This window comes from Callithrix jacchus, chromosome 8 (assembly GCF_049354715.1).
Source record: "Callithrix jacchus isolate 240 chromosome 8, calJac240_pri, whole genome shotgun sequence".
NCBI classification, from domain to species: Eukaryota; Metazoa; Chordata; class Mammalia; order Primates; family Cebidae; genus Callithrix; species Callithrix jacchus.
The window spans coordinates 104,746,259-104,757,182 of record NC_133509.1 but is presented as its reverse complement, the minus strand read 5'-3'; the positions used below and the strand labels follow the sequence as shown (position 1 = coordinate 104,757,182).

Here is a 10,924-nt window from a genome sequence, read left to right as displayed (position 1 = left end):
GTATCATTTTGTATGTATGGTCAGGTACAAATAAAACCAAGACAATAGTTTGGTTTTATTCGTAAAATGCGCAGGACTTGGCAAATGTGCAGGACTAACAAAGACTCCCAACACCAAAACAAGAATCACAAATTTGGATCACTAACATCCTCTTAAAAATGCAGATCTTCGAATAGGCTAATACCTACCATTTTTGCTGATTATATGCATACATACCTACCTGTTCAAATTGTTTTCTCTATTACCTAATCAACATCATCTGCTAAGAGACTTGGTTACATAGTTATGTAAGAATACATTTGTTTAGCTTTTGGGGAAGATAGGGTGGGACTCAAACTGTCCTTAGGAAGGAATAAAGATAAAAGGAACATAAACATGGAAAACAAAGGTTCAACCATGCCCTGCAAAGGCAGGTCCTAAACCTTCCCTTAGGTTTATACTCCTCATGACCTCTCAAGTCTGGTTTTGAGTCCCTTTTTGAGATATAATCTAGTTATTTTCCTGCTACTTTTTCAAAGGAATTTATTGTATTCCCTAACACCTCTAAGATTAAAAGTAGCTTAAGTCTTAGCCAGGCATTGTGGCTCATGCCTGTAATCCCAACACTTTAGGAGGTTGAGGCAGGTAGATCATTTCAGGTCAGGACTTGAGACCAGCCTGGCCAACACTGTCAAACCTTATCTCTTATTAAAAATACAAAAAAAATCAGCCAGACATGGACGGGCGCTTGGAATTCTAGTACTGGGAGGCTGAGACATGAGAATTATTTGAGCCTGGGAGGTAGAGGCTGCAGTGAGTTGAGATGACACCACATACTCCAACCTGGGTGACCAAGCAAGATGTCTCAAGAAGAAAAAAAAAAAGGCCACAGTGGCTCACACCTATAATCCCAGCACTTTGGGAAGCTGAGGAAGTTAGGAGCTTTCTTAAAATCTGCATTTGGGATGCAAGAGTTAGGACTCGAACCAAGGTCTTCTGGCATCTAAGTCTGGCTCCCCATGGGGAAAGCATGGTAGCCCACCCGGTCAGCTGGGCCCTAGAGTGTGGGACAGTCCTACCAACAACTCCCTATGTGACCCCAGGAATGTCCCTGACTCCAGGAGCCTCAGAGTAGAGGTGGTAAGTAGAGCATAACTTCAGGTCAGGAGTTCGAAACCAGCCTGGCCAACAGGGTGAAACCCCGCCTGTACTAATAGAAAAATTAGCTAGGCATGGGATAGGTGCCTATAATCCCAGCTACACGAGAAGCTGATGCAGGAAAACTGCTTGAACCCAGGAGGCAGACAATGCAGTGAGCCAAGATCGCCCAAACTAGGCAAAATAGTAAGACTCCATCTTAAAAGTTTCAGTCTGATTGTCTTAAGGGTAGAGGTGAAAATCAACATAGTACCATACTGCACTGAGTAGCCATGTTTTAAAACCCCAAAGGGGGGGAAAGTTGCTTTTGATAGCAACTTCAGGCTGACCAAGTACCGTCTTCAGAGACGCTAAGAAAATTCTAGATTTCACCACTGATTAAAATAAACCTAGTTCCCTCAACTAATTCAACAGGTATACCAACTAAACTCAGCCTCTTATTATGATTACCAGCCTTAAACTTCCATGGCCTGTTTAGTGTTAGAAACAGCAGGGAAGTGGCCTTTTAAAAATTAAGGATACCAAAAACCTTTCAATTCTCCCAAATGGGAGATTGCCACTCCCCAATCCCCATACTTTCAGGAAGCTAAAAGCTACATTTTTCCTGTGCTTCTAGTAGTTCTGCCTTCTTCCAAATCCCTGAAAGGCTAAGGGCAATATACAGCACTTGAAGCAGTACCTGGCTACTCTCAGATGCTACATAGATGTTATTCACTGTTTCTCAGTATTTATGTAGTCTAACCCCCAGAGAACTAAGACTATTTAAGTCTTAAAACTCCTGTATCAATAAAGCTCATTTTCTACACATGTAAGGCAGGGCTTGAAAGCTCAAACATGTCTTTCATGTGGATATAAGACCTCATGCATTTTGCACTGTTGTTTTCCCCTAACCATATACTATCCCATACTTATCTCAGGACAAAAAGTAGCACGTCAAAGTCCCTCAAACATTCTAGTTTATCGATAAAAAGAAACTTTTATCCAACCACCAAAACTGCTTTGTAACTGGACACTGTGGTTCACACCTGTAATCCCAGCACTCTGGGAGACCAAGTTAGGAAGATCACTTGTGTCCAGTAGTTTAAGACCAGCATGGGCAACATAGCAAGACCTTGTCTATACAAAAATAAAAAATTAGCCACAAGCAGTTGTGCATGCCTGCAGTCCTAGCTACTCAGGAGGCAAAACTGAGATTGTCTCAGCCCTTGAGGTCAAGGCTGCATGCCAGCCTGGGCAACAAAACAAGACCCTGCCTCAAAAAAAACAAAAACAAGGCCAGGCACAGTGACTCGTGCCTGTAATCGCAGCACTTTGGGAGGGCAAAGCAGATGATTAGGAGTTTGAAACCAGCCTGGCCAACATGGTAAAACCCCATCCCTACTAAAAATACACAATTGGGGCCGGGTGCAGTGGCTCACGCCCGTAATCCCAGCACTTTGGGAGGCCAAGGCGGGTGGATCACGAGGTCAAGAGATCGAAACCATTCCTGGTCAACATGGTGAAACCCCGTCACTACTAAAAACACAAAAAATTATTAGCTGGGCACGGTGGCGCGTGCCTGTAATCCCAGCTACTCAGGAGGCTGAGGCAGGAGAATTGCCTGAACCCAGGAGGTGGAGGTTGGGGTGAGCCGAGATCGCGCCATTGCACTCCAGCCTGGGTAACGAGCGCAACTCCGTCTCAAAAAAAAAAAATACACAATTATCCAGGCACGGTGGTACATGTCTGTAATCTCAGCTATCTGGGAGGCTGAGGCATAACAATTGCTTGAACCCAGGAGGCAGAGTTTACAGTGAGCCAAGATTACGCCATTGTACTCCAGCCTGGGCAACAAAAGCGAAAACTCGTCTCAAAACACACACACAAACCTGTGTCATAACCTTTAAGGTAGGCAAGAAATGTTGCTTTCTAAACACACTACCCTCCTCTTCGCTCTGGATGCTTAAGTAACCTGATTCCAATAACACAGGAGACAAAGGAAAAACATGGGGTTGGAGCACAGACACAAAATTCCAACAACTGATTTTAGCATTCCCTAACCTCATCTTTTGACTAGCTTGAAGGCAACAAAGAATCTATTTTTAAAGAGAGACCATAAGGAACTCCAGGCTTCTGGATTCTAAATGTATTGTATAAAGGTAAGGATGAGTGAACAGCATAGGACTTCTTCAGACAAATGGACAAAAATGAGTTTTATAAGATTTTATTATCAATAACAAACAGCTGCTTTTATGTGTCTGTCCTGCAGCTGTTAAAGAGTGGGAGGACACCCTTGACCCTAACAAGGAAAACAAATTAAGCCTTTATGTACAAGCAAATTTAGAGCTCTTTTAAGTGTCCAAAGCTATTAATTAGTTTAATTGAGGCATTAAACTAATTCTGAATTAACATATTTTAATAACCAAGAACTAAAATGTTCAAATTTTTTTTCTAGTACAAAAAAATTAAAGTTGCTTTAGTTATAAAAGAGCTCTGTCAATATACACAAACTATATACTTCAGACATTCACAAAAATGTGAGTGGGAGGCTTATCAAAAGACATTTAATACAATTAGTTTTCATCAACCCCTCAGTGGTCCACATCTACAAAGATATCCAGCCCAACCCACCCCCGCTTCCAAATCCCACCCCCACAGAAAAGCACATACTTACCAGAATTTTTAGCAAGTATGGTTTGGGAATTTTTGTAGTTTTTGTTTGTTTTTTTTTTTAAAAAAAGGCCCCCAGGGCAAGTTATTTACAGTTTAATTGCCACTGTCAACTGATCTGGACCTTGATCGGGACCGGGACCTCTGGCGATCCACAGATGCTGGAGACTTAGATCTACTTGAAGAACCACGTTTCTGGCTCTTCTCAGGCACGGGAGACCTACTAACAGAACGGGACTTGCTCCGGCTCCGGCTCCGGCTCCTGCTTCTTGACCGGCTGTAAGATTTGCGACTACGGGAACGGGATCGGCTACGAGACCTAGAGGAACTTCTGGTCCGAGATCGAGACCTGCTTCTTGACCTACTATGAAAAAAGAGACAAAATGAGCCTTATCTTAGAAAAGATAAGACTCTACAACAAACCCGTTAAATGCAAATGTTGACTTTATATAGAGATACCTGTGCCTTTTGCTGCCTTCAATTAATTTTATTTTTCTCCCATTTATTTCCTTTCCAGAAAGCTTTTCAATAGCATTCTTTAAATCACCATAAGAGGCAAACTCAACCACCCTAAAATGGAAAAAAAGCCACTTTTAAAATACATACATCCTGTAGTCTCACACATTGCACACAGCAGTCTAGATAAGTCCTTTCTGTGTTCACTTTGCTGTTGCTACTATGGAGTCTCATTTCCGGGTTATACAGCATTAAAAAAGCAAGGTTTTGACACTGTTACACTGTGAGCCAATTAAGTGTTGGGGGGGGAAGAGTTCCTATGCATTGGACGCTCAGCAGGATACCTAGCCCCTACCCACTAGATGCCAAGAGCATCCTCCCTCAACAAGTTGTGACAGCCAAGTATGTCTCCAGACACTGCCAAAGGTGTGGGAGGAGCAGGGGAGGCGGCAAAACTGTCCCTGGAGAATCTCTGCATTCTAATACACTCAAAATTTAAGTCCCCATAACTAAGTTCACAGTAAAATTTTCAGGATATTTTTAAAGACTTCCACAATTTCCAGTACATACCCTTCATTTAATTTAGGTCGATGTGCATCCGCAAACGTTACTTCCCCAGCTTGTCTCATGAAATCTTTGAGATCCTTAACACAAGATAATTGTGTTAAGCAAAGAAGAGGAAAGGGGACACACAAACAATCACATGATATATATATATATAAAAAAAAAAAAAGACTACTGAAAGAGAAGATGTTAGATAAAGTACAAACATGGCATTTACCACACTTGTATTCTATCAGAATTCAAAAATTATCTATGTCAGGGCACGGAATAAGCGAATAGCATATTGCTTTTAAGCAAAATGCTGGAAGAAATTGATTTTAACATTAAGGTAGTATTAGTCTATACTGAGCTCAGCACAAAAGAAAAAACAAACAAAAAAAACAACAAAAAAGGAAAACAGTACATATTTTTAAAGTAAAGACTAAAGTAGAGAAATTTTATTTAAAAAAAAACAGAACATTTACAAGACACCAGTTATTTTGTGCCCCATATGTCATTAAAAAAGTTTACTTTACCTTTATTATTATTTCCCTAGGCTAGTCAAGCAGCAAACCATTAATCGGTCGGAGAAACCTTCATGACATATGCCCGACTGGCTCTTCGCCACCCACTTGAAGGACACTACCCAATCGATGGAAGCCTTTAATCGCACAGCCCTCCCTATTAGCAGACTATTGGCGGATGCAGACATGTTCTACTCGAGCAGTTACCAAGGACCACTTTACTGCGATCAGGATTCCAACGACCACCTAATTTCGTATCTTTCAACTCTTTTCGACCGGACCTCTTATTCGGAAGCGTTACAGGAAGACAGGTCTCAACTTAGGGATCAGATCACGTTATCAACGCTCTGGGATCGCTGCAACCTGGCACTTCAAGGAAGTGCACCGATAACGTCTAGACCGGCAAACACAGATCTAGAGGTGGCCAACTGATCACTGTAGGAGCTGACTGGCAAAGTCAACCAGGCCCAACCAAGAGTGACCAAGACAACGATTAGGATAACCCACAGGCACTCCTCGTCATAAGGCCAACGACACAGACAGGCTGGCAAATAAAGGGTTTAATATTTGGTTAAAAATTGATTTTAAAAAACAAGAAAAATATCCTCAAAACATTTACATTTGATCACTAATATTAAAATTCAAAATATCCCCCAATTACATTTAATTAAATGTTTAAAATTACAATTCCATTAAATCCATTAATTTAAGATAAAATTACTTTTAATAAAATAAAACATTAACTACCCATTAACTTTTTTAAAAAGCCACATTAAAATAACTCAAAATTGTATTTCAACAAACCTGCCAGCTGACTCTTGAGGATAAATTCTCAACTATAAGCCGATTTTCTGTTCTTACAGGTGGAGCATTTCTGAGGAAGAAAATTAGTATTCACAATGGAAGAAATGCAATGACGAGCACTTGTGTTCAACTGTCATCAAATATGACAAGCCATTCTAATGACTTCTGCCAACAGTTTCTGTGTTCTTCTATGACTCATAAAGATTCATCAAGAACAATGAGCTACCATGGGAATAGAACAACAGATTATACAGGCCAGGCGCAGCGGCTCATGCCTGTAATTCCAGCACTTTGGGAGGCCGAGGAAGGCAGATCAAGAGGTCAGCAGTTCGAGACCAGACTGGCCAACACAGTGAAACTCCACTAAAAATAAATAAAAATTTAGCGGGACAAGGTGGTGGGCCTCTATAATCCCAGCTACTCGAGAAGATGAGGCAGGAGAATCGCTTGAACCCGGGAGGCAGAGGTTGCAGTGAGCCAAGATAGTCCGGGGGACAGTGAGAGACTCCATCTCAAAAACAATTATACGGTAGGACCCGGAATCGTCACTGCTAATAACTCCTGAACCTTAAATGCTGCCCCTACAATAATCGTTCAATGCAGCCATCCACCCTTCACATACCGTCTATCATTTCGAGGTCTGCGACTACTAAAACGGTCAGAGTATCGTCCTCTACCTCTTCCACCTCGTGACCGAGCCCTAGCATGTTCAATAGTAACCCTACAAAAACAGAAGAAAAATGTCCATTACACACTTAAATTATATAGATCTACTTAGAAAAACATCCCAGCAGACCCAATTTGCCCTATGTCTCAGGACTCACTAGTTACATAGGAGTCTCACCTTTCACTACAGAGTTCTTTTCCATCAAGCTCATACACAGCATCATCTGCATCCCTCGGATCCTCAAATTCCTAAAACGTAAATACAAGACACTTAACATGGCTTTAAAAGAGTATTCTCTAAAATGCAATAAAAATTAAAAAAAAAAAAGTATTCTACGACATATTAAGAGCACTGAAATCGGAGACAGAATGGGAAGGGGAGTATCTTAACGACACTACCATATAGCAAAACCTAATCAAAGAGCCACTGGAGTGGGTTCCAGTGAGCCGCCAAGTTTAAGTTGTTTTCACCCTCAGTAAAAATCAGACACAAAAATGGGTAACATTTTCTGAAGACAAATATTCTACCTGGACTCAAGATCAAAAACATCTGCTTATCAAAACTCTACCGACTTAGATAATTCAGCAAGTTGTAAACACTTACCACAAAACCAAAGCCTCTTTTCAGATCAATATCTCTTATCCGTCCATATCCCTTGAAGAATCTTTCCACGTCCTTCTCCCTGGCCGCTGGATTTAGCCTCCCGATGAATACTCGACAGCCACTCATGATGTCCGGCTAGTATTTCCTATTAGAAAGTAATTAAATCGAGATAATAGCAATGACTGTCAGAGGATTGCCCGATCAAAGAATCAAAACAAACGGCATAAAATGTTTACCCAGTGATATTATGAACGAGACTGCCAAGAGCGCCTCTAATGAGACCAGTCTCCTTGCGGACAAAACCAAAACGCGGCTCCTTCCCAACACGGTCGCTCCCTGGGCCCGGACGCAGCAACCGCAACGCCCACCGCCACCTCTCCAACTGCGCAGCCGCACACTCTCCGCGGCGCTCTGGCCCCCTCCCATCTGCCGCAGTTAGGAAAGACCGAGAAGTGCGGGCGGAGCCGCCCCCGCCCTCCGCAAGGCCAGCCCAAAGGCGGACTCGCGGGAGCGTCACAGCGGGTGGAAGCAGGAATCTCGCGACGCTACGACCGCGTTTGCGCCAACAGCGGCGGGCGGGCTCTCAGCGGCCACAAAATGGCGTCGCAGAAGCAGCAGTAGCGGAGCTGCGCGAGCCAAACTCCCTTCTCCCGCTTCCTCCCCGCAGCTCCACCGTTCTGGGGTCACTGTGGCCGCACTCAAAAAGGCCCAGCCGCATCGCCAGCAAAGTCAGAGAGAACCGGCCCACTACACGACGGGTCCGGGTAATGAGGGCGTTAAGCCTGACAGGGAGGGGCGCGCAAACGCTGTCAAAACGACCCCAACTGTGACCGCCGTTCCATCTCAATACCCTTAAAACAGTATGCCAAAAAGGAGACGTGCCCCAGCGCCCACCTCGAATCAACTGTGCTCATTTTAGATGCCGTCTTCCGCAAAGAAAGCAGCCCCGGCCACTCACAATATGAGCGGCCATGAAGAAACCTCGATCCGAGAACGGTTGCCCTCAAAGTGAGCCACTCACCTACCGGACGGGGTCTTTGGCGGCTGAGACCCAGACAGGTCCGTAGTCTGCGACGGAGTCGTCGACCTCCACGCAAACCAGGACTTATCTCGTCTACGTCTCTACACAACTGACGCACTTAGCGGCTCTAGCGCTCCACAAAATGGAGGGCGCGTCTGCGTCACTTCCGGTAACGCCCCTGGGTCTTGGGTCCACCCCCTTGGGACCCAGGGAAGAGGGAAGTTTCGCGGGACTTGTGCTTTCTTACCCTGACACTGCGAGCTACCAACCTCTACGCCTGCGGTGGGTGGAGCCGGGGCCGGGAACTCGCTTGGGCGCGGCCAGCAAGTCCCTTACTCAGGAGGGACACCCGTTGAAGTGTCTCGCCCCTTCTAGAGCCTTGGAGTTCGGTTCGTCATCATCTCTCCCAGAATACTCTCCTGAGATAAATTTCACCCCTTCTTGTATCCAGTTTTTCTTAGATACCCAGAAGATTACTAATTAAGAGAAACTTGGCTTTGCAAAAATACCTGGCCTTTCCTTACCTCACCGCTTGCAATTTAAATTTGCCCTCAAAGCCGGGGAGCTCCTAGATGTTCGAGTTTTGTTTTTTTTTTTTTCAACCATGCCACAGCTGTGTGGTTTAGTTGTACTGAGAAGACTAAGGAACTGAGGTATTTTTTAATTAAAAGGGTTTGAGTGATGAAATGTTGAAAACGGGATTGCAGCTAGAAGGCTGTCTTAAATTGAGGCTGGAATACAGATTTCTGCATTTCCGTCACTCTGGGAGTGACTGGAAGAGGTTTCAAGCCGCTTTTTTAAGTTCAAATAGTATTTGGTTAATGCTCCCCGTTCAGATTTCTGTAATGTAAACATGAAAGTTTACAATTCCTATGTCATGCCTTCAAAGTGGCTGTGTTTGACACAGCCCTCCACATTTAACTCTTGTGTTTTCCCGATAAAATTGATAGCCTAGAAACTTAGGCATAAAGAAATTGGTTAACTTTGCTTTAATGCTTTTATGTAAAAACCAGGACACCGCATTTTTGAGAAGTGCCCGGAATCTGGAGTTGGTGTGCTTGCAACTAGAGTTAAACAGAGGAAAAGTAGTTCAGGAAGGAGAGCAACTGACCGTTAACTCAGAACTGAAACTCGGATAGTTTGTATGGGGTAAGCTTGTCCATTCATAGTCACATGTGCAAATAAAAAGAGCCTCAGTGGGTACATGAAATAATTGTAAAGTTAGTTACCTATGATGTGGGAGTTAAGGATGGGTTTATAAGACAATATGTATTTATGTATTTGTTCATGTCAGGTCTCCATATGCAATCCTGTAGCCTGAAAGTCTGAAGTCCTGCTTGCCTTGGCTGATGCCTCCCAGCCCGTGCCTGCGTCCGACATTGTCCCTGATCGCTTCCCCCGACAAGCCCATCACCCAACCCTGCCATCTTAATTGTTCTTATGATAATGTAAATACCTCTCACCCAACCCTGTTATTGTAACTGAACTTGTGGTCATGTATACTCCTTGCCTCCTACCCCCGACCACTGTAACTGATCTTACTCTGCAATACCCTTGCCCCCCAAAAAACTACCCAAATCTGTAAAACCAACTCCTATCCCACTGCCCTTTGCTAATGCCCTTTTCGGCCTTAGCCCACCTGCACCCAGGTGAATAAACAGCTATGTTGCTCACTCAAAGCCTGTTTGGAAGGTCTCTTCATTCAAAGCGCACATTTTTCAACAGTTCAATTAAAAGAAAAAAATGTTATCTGGTTGTTGGCCTGATGAACATTGGCATTTTATAATGCACGAATTTTCCCAAACCAGATCTTGGGAGAAATCACTATCACAGGAACAGTATGAGGGAAATCAACCCCCACGAGCCAATCACTTCCCACCAGGTCCCTCCCCCAACGCTGGGAATTACAATTCAACGTGAGATTTGGATGAGGACACAGAACCAAACCGTATCACTATTGGACTGTTTCTTATCAATTTTTCTAATAAATACAAATTCATCTTCCATGAGCAGAATTACTCTTTCTCCTATGTGATCCTACAATATTCTGTTTATACCCCTGTTATAGAGTCATCACTGATTCGTGTATGTTATTCATGTTTTCCCGAAATGCATAGCACTAAAAAGACTGAATATTTATAGACCTGGATTTGCATGAGCATTTTTTTCAGGTCGTCCTATTCCTATATTGTTTCAACAAAATGGCTTGGCATCCTTTTCCTAAGACATCGAAATTAGAAGCAAATCTTTAAAGGAAAAGATGTAGAGAAATCACAGATTGAAATAAACACAAAATGTATTGGCATCTCTATTGGAGACTTTTAGCGTAACTGTGGTATGTTTCATTCATTGCCATCCTGATTTCATCTAATTCAGAAATGAGCAAATTATGGCCTCTGGGCCTAATTCAGCCTCTCATCTGTTTTTATATAGCAAATGAGTAGTTTTAAATTTTTAAATGGTTGTTAGGAAACAAAAGAAGAAGAATTGATAACATGAGATTTAAAGGTCAGTATCCAT

General features: G+C 43.1%; 1 protein-coding gene and 1 long non-coding RNA gene across 21 annotated transcripts; one reads left to right on the top strand and one right to left on the bottom strand.

Moving 5' to 3' along the window:
* Nucleotides 1-3,324: 3,324 nt before the first annotated feature.
* SRSF5 (serine and arginine rich splicing factor 5) lies at nt 3,325-8,518 on the bottom strand. Of its 18 annotated transcripts, none has more exons than XR_013521307.1 (9): nt 8,405-8,518; nt 7,384-7,528; nt 6,958-7,028; nt 6,736-6,834; nt 6,114-6,183; nt 5,322-5,853; nt 4,813-4,886; nt 4,246-4,356; nt 3,325-4,150 (listed from the first exon to the last, which is right to left on the bottom strand). XR_013521307.1 is itself a non-coding variant. In XM_078335253.1 (8 exons), the coding sequence occupies exons 2-8, from the start codon at nt 7,507-7,509 to the stop codon at nt 3,883-3,885; spliced, it is 819 nt and encodes a 272-aa protein (XP_078191379.1). In that variant the 5' UTR covers nt 7,510-7,528; nt 8,278-8,518; the 3' UTR covers nt 3,325-3,882. The 18 variants fall into 18 exon arrangements, 7 of the variants coding, with proteins under 7 accessions (XP_078191379.1, XP_009004492.1, XP_009004493.1 ...); XR_013521310.1 differs by having other exon boundaries at nt 3,325-4,147; XR_013521311.1 differs by having other exon boundaries at nt 8,409-8,518.
* LOC108587710 (uncharacterized) lies at nt 7,945-10,083 on the top strand. Of its 3 annotated transcripts, none has more exons than XR_013521317.1 (3): nt 7,945-8,573; nt 9,418-9,553; nt 9,699-10,083. It is a non-coding gene; the product is annotated as an uncharacterized LOC108587710 (long non-coding RNA). The 3 variants fall into 3 exon arrangements; XR_008474456.2 differs by having other exon boundaries at nt 7,945-8,793; XR_008474457.2 differs by lacking the exon at nt 7,945-8,573 and adding an exon at nt 8,642-9,057.
* Nucleotides 10,084-10,924: the final 841 nt, after the last annotated feature.